Source organism: Conger conger, chromosome 3 (assembly GCF_963514075.1).
Source record: "Conger conger chromosome 3, fConCon1.1, whole genome shotgun sequence".
In the NCBI taxonomy this organism is placed as follows: Eukaryota; Metazoa; Chordata; class Actinopteri; order Anguilliformes; family Congridae; genus Conger; species Conger conger.
In genome coordinates, this window is record NC_083762.1 from 69222162 (window position 1) to 69232041 (window position 9880).

General features: G+C 40.7%; 1 protein-coding gene across 1 annotated transcript; it reads left to right on the forward strand.

The window, feature by feature from the left end:
- Positions 1-1065: 1065 nt before the first annotated feature.
- Positions 1066-9181, forward strand: tgfb5 (transforming growth factor, beta 5). Its single transcript, XM_061235500.1, has 7 exons — positions 1066-2727; positions 3300-3463; positions 3587-3719; positions 5186-5296; positions 5839-6016; positions 6330-6483; positions 8031-9181. The coding sequence occupies exons 1-7, from the start codon at positions 2355-2357 to the stop codon at positions 8187-8189; spliced, it is 1272 nt and encodes a 423-aa protein (XP_061091484.1). The 5' UTR covers positions 1066-2354; the 3' UTR covers positions 8190-9181.
- The last annotated feature ends 699 nt before the right edge of the window (positions 9182-9880 follow it).

A 9880-nucleotide genomic window follows, 5' to 3' on the forward strand; every position in this document is an offset into this window, starting at 1 on the left:
AACCAAGAAAGAAAAGTTTGCAATACCACAACCAACCACCAGAGCGGAGTAATGCATTCTACATTTATGCGCCACCCAATGGCACAAATTGTCAATTATCTGCAAAATCGAGTTGAAACAAGAAAAATTATTCACGATTAAATAAATACTTTCATAATTATTTGTACAAAGAAATTCATCCCTTTAAGTGTTTCTGTGGGGGAAACCGCATCTCTTTTGCACGTCCAGACTCTTTCGCCCTCTCCCTAGTACTTAAAGCAACACTTTAATTTTTGTGCAATTACAGCATTGCAACCGAAACCATAATAATGTCATAATGGGAAAGGGAGAGAGCTGCAATAAACTCTCTTTGAAAGATTAACGACCCAGTAGTAGTGAGCTGTAATTAGCAATGACACTATAAAGAGAGTGAACAGGAGAATAGGGTGGAAAAAACTGGCAAGAGAAAATGATAAAAGAGTTGTAAAAAAGTACGGGATTTAAAAGGCTAGAATGAACATGTCACAGTGAAAGAGAGGGTATGAACAAAATTAACTCCACAGAATACAACTAAAACAGACATGTAAACAATTGCTCCAGGAAGATCAACTTCAATAGAACTAAAAGTGTTTTTATTTATGTATTTATTCTGTACAATACATGTTATGTCAGTAGACTGACTGCTCAACAATTATTTAGTGTGCTGACCTTGTGTTTTTACACACTCGGGCGCGCGCACACATGCACACAGTACCTTTCATCTTATGGAATGTGTGCTGGATGTTTAAATACATTTTAAGGTAGATGGGGTGCGAGACATGCTGAAAAGTCTTCAACAGCGTCTGTAGGGTTATGATTCATAAATCATAAATATTTTGCCATGTGATAAGATATATAGATAGATATTTTGTCATATAACCATGTGCGACGAGAGAGAGAGAGAGAGAGAGAGAGATAGAAAGAGAGAGAGAGATCATTATTTGTGTTATTTAAATATTTGAATGATGGATACACCCACACACTCGGCACAGTATCTCTCTCCCACTCTCTCTCCCTCCCTCTCTCTCTACCACTTTTCAAGCTACTGCAAACTGTGCTCACGCGGATCTGGAACTCTTTCTCCAAATTTGAACTATGCCAAAATTAAAATATTACTGACTTCAGATTGGACGCAGCTTTCATGCGGCGAAAAAGTCTGATGAGAAAAAGAGGATTTTTTCACATTTTGTTTAATCTACCTATGGGGATTATATTCAACCTCGACTGAATACAATTCGTCCGCTTTTTGTTCCTTTCTTTCTGCAAATCTCAGAAGCGTTTCCCCCCGCGGTAAAGTACTTTCTCAGCACAGTTGAGTATTTCTTTCGTTCTACATATCTGTGTGTAGCCTATGCTGTCACATATCGCTACAACCATCTTATTTAACTATTATTAATAATATCTTAGAGCCTACCGCCTGAAGTTACTTTTTAAATAGCCAACTTCACGGTCATATAGCCTATTATGTAACTTCATTGTACAGTTCTGCGTCTAATTTAACCAAAACGGACCGTAACTTCCGTCATTGAAATGTTTCTCGCTAAACACTAGATCAAAGAAACAATATGGAAAAAATAATAATTCATTCTGTTGCGATGATGAGGGCCTTTGTCATAAATCTCCTTCATATGCAACAGTAAAATAATTAGATAGAAACAGATCCAGCCAATGCAATAATTTGCTTTTGTTTTAATGTGAGCGCTGAATGGTATTGGCAAGCTGGTACCACAAACCCGTTGTTCTTATTGTAACGCTATGTATGTAACAGGGTAGATTTATGCACACACGAGTTTTATTATCCGAGGTTTACTTACTTATGACCATTCTGACTGTTATACAAACCAACGGTAAGCTAAATAATGATACAACATATACAGTTGGCGAGCTTTATTTAAAACGCGTAAACCTTTTTGGAAGTGCATCATAACTAAGAAACCAGAACACAACGTACGTCTTAAACACATGTTTGAAATAAGTGCTTAAAGTAGGTTTTCAATGCAGTAGCCTAATTCCCCTATCTTGTGTAGCCTATTGGACGTAACGTGACTCAAGACAAAGAGCTGCAGCTCAGTGGCCCTTGATAGTGCTCCTAAATTAAAACAAAACTATTCGGATTATAAGTAGTCCAAATATCGCATATTAATTCCTCCAGGGAAACCGAGTGAGAAGACTGGGCAGGACATCAGGCCAGGTCAGTCAAGATAGTGTTTTTATTGTATATTTTCTTCAAATTTTGACAGAAAACCGCAAACAATAGAAGAGCGTCGTTTTACTTCTTAATCACACAGTCAACTGCCACAGCCAATCATTTGAAAATCTTAATAAGTAAAAGGAAAATGGTCGCGACGAAACCTCAGACAGTGTGGTTCACGCACCTGGCCGTGCTCCTGCTCGAGCTGGCTGGCACCGTGCAAGGTTTTTCCACGTGCCAGTCTTTCGACTTGGACGATTACAAGTCTAAGCGAATAGAGGCGGTGAGGGGACAGATTCTCAGCAAGCTCCGCATTAGGGGGATACCCGAACCGGACACCAGCCCGCCACCCGAAGACGTGCCCCTTGAGGTAATGCTGCTCTACAACAGTACCCGGGAGCTGCTGAAGGAGCGTGCGCAACAGGCCGAATCAGCCTGCGAACGTGAAAGCAGCGAGGAGGATTACTATGCTAAGGAAGTACAACGTGTGGACATGCAACCACCTATTATTGACACGAGTGAGTCAAAGTCGTAAGACGGATTTATTTTGTTCCTCCAATGTACATTACTTGTCAGAAAAACTGTTCAGGGAGCATTCAATAGCACGGTGGAAATGGAATATTCTGCTCCCCACCCCACTTGATAAAAGAAATCAACCATCCACGCAATAATAATCCAGTGGTTGTTCATGGCGTACTTTTGTCATACTTTTTGTCTTAGGTCATCCCGCAAACTGTTTACAATTTTTAGGTGCTGCTTTAAGTACATTTATGCAACTGATTTTGAAGGCAGAATGTAGCATCATTGAACAAACTAACTGCAGTTCAAATGTTATCGCTCGCGAATGGCTGCATGGCAACACACCTCCACATATTGTACAGTAATTGTCCTGGCCTTCTAAATGATATGTGTCAGCATGCAGGAAGAATAATATCAACCACTTTCCAATGTACGATTGCGATTGAATGCTCCCAGCACCATCACCATTGCTTGTTGCCAATGTTGAGCATATTTGTAATTAAAAGATTAGAGAAAGACTTCATTTGATGCCCTCTTTCTCACTTTTGTACCACCTCTCTCTCATATACAGATGTGATTAACAGTGGCCCCCCTAGCCCATATTTTCGGATATTGGGGTTTGATGTCACTCAGGTGGAAAGGAACTCTAGTACTCTTGTCAAGGCAGAGTTCAGGATCCACCGTGTACCAAACCCCGGTGCCCAAGCTTTAGAACAGAGGATAGAGATATACCAGGTACAAAACTTGCATTCATGCACAAAACAACTTTGACTGTGTTTCTTTATTTTAGCATGCACAAAGCTCGATATGTCAGGTGTGAATAACATTTGTGTCATTGTCTCTGTCTCTCTATGCAAGCTTTTGAAGTCCCGTGATGCCGCTGCCCCTTCTCAGCGCTACATTGACTCCCGAACTGTACGTCCACGTGCCAAGGGGGCATGGCTGTCAGTCGATATCACTGACACAGTCAAGGAATGGCTGACACACAGAGGTGAGGAACTGAGATTTTTGGTTACGGGGACAATGGGCTTTATGCAAGAACATTTTCGTATTCTTATCAGAAATGTATCTTGTTTTTTCCATACGAAGGGCTCGCACGAGTATGCCAAGTCAGATTCAACAAACGCGTCTAACTTCAGAAAACTGTCCTGAATGAAGATGTCCATTATGATACAGTATATTCTGTTCTAACGACTGCAGTTCATTGTTTTTTGGCAAAACATAATAATATGGCGGACTGTTGATAAACCTTCTCCTATTCCTCCTAAACAGTCCAGCAAAATATGTTTCTGAAAACATTTCAGGCAAGAAATAAGCAGTGCAGTTGCTGAATCTTCATTCATTTGATCTGCAAAGCCTAGTTTGAAAGTTTGATCTGAGGTTCTGCGCTGCAAGCCTCTGCATAGGAAATGAATGGAATGAGGTGTTCCATGTTCGTACGACAGGTTCCGGCACACACGTAAATGTTGTTCCTACCTAGAAAAAAGTTATCTTAAATCGTTCATACAAGCAACTTACGAACAAATCTGTATGTATGCAAAGACAGACATACATACAGATTTGTTCGTAAGTTGTTTGTATGAACGATTTAAGATAACTTTTTTCTAGGTAGGTGCAGAACCTCAGATCAAACTTTCAAACTAGGCTTTGGTTCTTGCATGAGGCCCATTGATCAGACACTTCTGCTTGTGTGCAAAATGACATTGCATTTTTAAAAAGTGTCAATCTGTAATTTTTTTCATTAAAAAAAACAAAAAAACATATTTGATAGCTTCTAACAATGGTATTTCTGTAGCAATATCGATTCAATGTGTTTGCATTTTTAATTGCTCCACTATATGCTGCTTTCCACTGGTTGTGTCAGGTGAGACATGCCCTCCACATATTCTAATTTGATGATGCACGCACAGGAACTTGCAATGCTGAATGCGAAAGAGCAAGTGCCTAAAACCCCAAAAGCATCTTAAAAATGAGATGAAACTCCTTACCCAGACAGCTTCACAGGAACTAGCCTGAAATAAGAGACGGTGGAGCGCACTGGGCTCTGGAGACGTCGTTTGATGTCGAAACGTCAGTCTCACATTAAACTGTGAAGTTTTCTGTGTAAAGAGTCTCATCTAATCTATCTCTCGTGGTTGTAGATCCACCCTATTGGATCCTCCTTCTTTAGCTAGCTTGTAGCGCATTGGGTATTTCCCTTTCTGCATCTTAAAAATTAGCATAATAATTTTTTGGATAATTAGAATAATGTTGCTCAATATTAGTGTCTTACTGTGTTACACAACTTTGAAGTTGTCTTCTATTGTCTCTAGGCAGTCTTCTTTCCCCAAAATATGCTATAGTTGGATTATCTAAGGACAATACGAACAGGACAGCGCACATGCTCAAGCACACGTCACTGAAACTCGCTCCCTTTATTTTCAGCCCTTGCTCATTCATGCACTCTCTACTCCTCAGATAGAAACCTGGGGCTGAAGCTAAGTGTCCACTGTCCGTGCTGCACCTTTGTCCCGTCCACCAACAACATAGTGCCCAACAAGACAGAGGAGCTGGAGGCCCGCTTTGCAGGTCGGTATGCAGTCAGTGTGGAGGTTATTGTCACCCTCACACTGAAGTTAAGGAGTGTCACAGGCCACTTGACCATTTTAAAAGGAAGACTCATGCCTTATGTCACATGAAGATTCTGCATGCCTTGTGTATACCATAGACTATAATAGCACTTATATATAGTTATTGTTGTACTCAGGGGTATTCTAGCTGCCAACAGTGGTATGCTAGTTGGTAAGTTGATGTATTCTTAAAGGGTTCAAATTGTATCTATGTGGTCACGCTTGGGCTCAGCGCCGTCCTTTCCTCTAGGGTCCTCATCGCACTTGTCCCTGTGTTCGATTTGCACTTCATTGTACATCGGTCTGGATAAGAGCATCTGCTAAATGCCTGTAATGTAATGTAATGCATTCTGGGTGGGTGGGTGACACAGTGCAAATGCACTTGCTGTCATGGGGGAAATTTTTTTTTGGGGGTATATCCCAGTCTGAAACAGTTGTAATGGTAGTGTGCCGGAGTGTGACCGCTGTGTAACTGGTTTATTCCGGTTCCCTCTCTGACAGGTATTGACGATGATTTAGTCAAGCAGATAAAGAGGCCAGGGGCTGTCAAAGGTCAGATAGAGTTTAGCACCAAGACCCCCCACCTTATTCTCACTCTGCTGCCGAGCGACAGGCTGGAGAACCCGGGCAAGAAGAACCGCAAGAAGAGAGCGGCAGCTGACAACCCCACCTGCTCCCGGTACAGTAATGTTACTGTGTGTACATGGAACATATTCTGTCAGGATATGTGTCCTTTTAGTAATCATTGCTGGAATGACTTTTCACCAAAATGCCTTTAAGCTTTTAAAGCAAGTGAGTTCTCAAACACTGACTTAGAATTTAGAAAAATAAAATCCAAAAGGCCTACTCTTCAAAGGGTTCATTGTGTATGTATTTTAGGGCAGGCTTCTGAGTCATAGAGTCACTCAAGGGATATCTCTAAGGGATATCTCAGTATGCTTTTATATGGGCTGGCAAGTATGTCTCTGTGACTGTTTGTCTCTTCCATTTAGTAATGCTGATCAGGGTTGCTGTCTCCGATCCTTGTACATTGATTTCCGTCGTGACCTGAACTGGAAGTGGATTCATGAGCCCAAAGGCTACAAGGCTAATTTCTGTGCTGGAACCTGCCCCTACTTGTGGAGTGCAGACAGCCATTACAACATGGTTAGTATTTCTCCACTCATGCCAGACCTGGATTGGGTTAGGTACTTACTTAGATAGCATTTGGCATTGAAATATGTACTGTATGATCTATAATTATATTTCATAATGTTTTTCTTGGCAAAGACAAAAAGTTGGTGCAAGATACATTAGTATACTTTTTTGTAGGCCATCAAGATGGCCTGATATTCTTTCACATGTGCATTTAAGTTGATGCACATTTAAAGGCTTCTTCTCTTACGTCAACATGGGGTACATGTCTTGAATTTGTTTTATTATTCAGTTTCTCCATGCCACAGGATATAAATTCAGCTGAATTTTAAACATGTGGCTGGATCGTTTTTTCAATGATCAAACTTGTTCTTTCTTTACTCCACCGTATTTATACTGTCTAAATCTTTTTTTAATTTTTTATAAATGTACCATGTGAACTATACAGAATAGAGGTGAAACAGGAATTCTGTTTATTATTGAACAGGACAAGACATAGCATTACATCTACCAGTAGCAGTAGTAAAAGACAGAAAAAACTGAACAACCAAATAAACATTGGCTATTATCATTCCTATTAGCTATGTGCTCTCCTCTCAGTATAGAATTGGTAAAGCAGCAATGAATTTAACTGATATGGTATTCCTCTGGCAGCTAAATCCTCATCCATTGTGCTTCTGGCTGTATAATTTAACTAAACTAGTCATTTGGCCTTTTTAACTAGTAGCTTGGCCTGTTTATCTGCAAGCTGGTGCTTTGGTAGCCTTTACGTCTTCCGGATCTGTTTTAATTCTGTTTTTATTTCTCCTTGATTTAGGTTTTGTAACACTTTGAGCTAGACAGCTCACTTTTTTATCACTCTTGTGTTATTATCTCATGCTTTTCACGGGGCCTTGCTTAGACTGCCCTGTCTCTTTCTGCAGGTCAGTGAATCACTAGACCAAGGGTGTTATTCTACACTCTGCTTTTTCTGCTTTAATTTGCTCGAAAACATTTAAAAGACCCCTTGAAAGATGACCCTTATGAAACTACACAGTTACGCTTAATTGTGTATGAAACAATTCATTGTGAATTAACTAACAACTAACAATAACATTATTATTAGCTTCTATTGACCATGCCTCAGTTGTAACACAGTTTTTACTGCATTAAGTAGTATTTAAGTGCTCCTCAACTTCTGGTACTTTTTTGTAAAGAACCATATAAATAGATTTCAGTTCAAATGACCAACCATTCTCAGGCATTCTCTTCATGACTGGTCCTAGTAATATTTTGTAAAATGATACAGATTTATTTATTATTCTTCCATTTTCCACTGGGTTAGATGCATTTTGTTATAGGTCAGGGAGTCCATCATATTTGAACTCTCACAGCCTGAGACCGATCAATCACATGAATGCCGGCCAGTATCCATCACTCTGAGATGAAACGACAGTCTGTGAAAAATGTATCCCGCATGTGGATGTGAGCGCTACGACCGTGCACGTTATAACTTAGTTTTTCTAGACGGCGTCTTTAACAGCCTGCCTCTCCCTCTGCCCCCCACGTCCTCCCTGCAGATTCTGCCCCTCTACAACAAGCTGAACCCCGAGGCCTCCGCTTCCCCGTGCTGCGTGCCCCAGGACCTGGAGCCCCTCACCATCGTGTACTTCATGGGTCGCACCCCCCGCGTCGAGCAGCTCTCCAACATGGTGGTGAAGTCCTGCAAGTGCCGCTGACGCAGGGGCGGGCCGCGTGGAGGACTTGGGTGGGGGCGTGTGTGTGTGCGGTGACGGCGGTGAGGCTGAGGGAGGCACTGAGTGAGGTAAGCGCAGGGAGAGGGTGAGGCGGTGGCGTACCAACACGCTGCAGCACTGGCTGGCTGGCATTGTGGCAGAGACGGCCACTCCATGAATCAAAGCTGCTGCTGCTGCTGCTGGCAGATGGAACGGGGAATGAGAGAGAGAGATAGAGAGAGAGAGAGAGAGAGATATGGAGCTTCAGCTGGGAGGGTTTCTCTGTCTCGCACCTTACTTTTTTTTTTTTCTGTTCCTCACGTACGTTGACAACATAAGATATTTACAAGTTTAACTGGCTACAATGCTCAAGAAAGTGCTCTACAGTCCTCTTTTTTTCAAAACGTTTAACTTTAACTGTACTGTAGTACCTGGTCAATTTGAGATCAGTATTCTTGCAATAATCCTGTAGTACTGTAGCATAAACCAGATTTGGTTCCTGTATGATGTGGTCATGGTTATAATAAGCAACAATTTCAGTATTGTTATCGAAATCACAAATAATTGTTTTCTTCTGCAATGAGTATTTCCTGGTTAATCAGTCATACCAAGGCATGGAGCATTGCTGAAAATTGTTTTTTGGCTAAAAGTTAAGAACGGAAGCACAAAAAAAAGTAAATCCATTCCCAGAACTATTCACCTTGCTTCTCCAAACAAATTCAACCAAATTACGTTGTTTAGTCCCTGCTCTGAAAAAGAATTCAGGAACGGTGCAGACTACACCACAGTAATAACTTGCCATGTAAATAAACTGCTCACCGCTGCATTGTAGACAGTACCTTCTTAAAATGGATTTACAACTCTATGAAACGGTGAAGGGGGAATTTTCCTGCCAGACAGAAGGGGACAGCGTGTTCATCTTCCTGAATATTGTATACACTCTCTGAAACTGTAAATAGTGTAGCCAGTCAAAATAAAGTGGTATTTATGTTCAACACGTGTCATTTTCTATATTATACATCAGTGTGTGAGTAGTGGTAGCGGTGGCTGGTGGGGGGGGGGGGTGTGTGGAGGGGGTAGCTTTACCCAGGCCCAGAAATATGAACTACATGTTTTTATAAATAAAGTTTTGAGAATTTGGAAATTCTGCCGGTTTCTATCCTGAAGTATTTGGAGTTACATAATGTTGCTATGGACTGAACTGAGAATAAGCGGACTGTAGACCCGGCCAGTGAGCGGGCTCAGCTCTTAATGGTTTGAGGTTAGATGGCCAAAGAGGCAGAGAAGAAACGACAGTAAAGTAAAAATAAATACAGAAAGAATGGCCCAGCCAATGTGGTGATTCAGACTGAACCAGCACAAAAGAAAGGAAAAAAGTGCCAAAGTAAGTTTGCCTGTGAAGCAAAATTATATTAACATTATTATTTTAATAAGGTTTATTTATATAAAAGAAGGGACAGTGCACATTAGTAAACATAATGTCAAATGTTCCAGATTTAGCTATAGGGATCATTTCTATCTGTAGGTTGGGAAGGTTGATGGAAAAACACAAAAGGAACATTAGTTATATTATATAATTTAATTTAAATATATTATATAAATACTGACTATACTAAATCATACAAATTCTAAGACATTTGAGTTGGAGAAATGAATGCATGTCACTGATGAGAATTTTATGTCAACGGATCAAA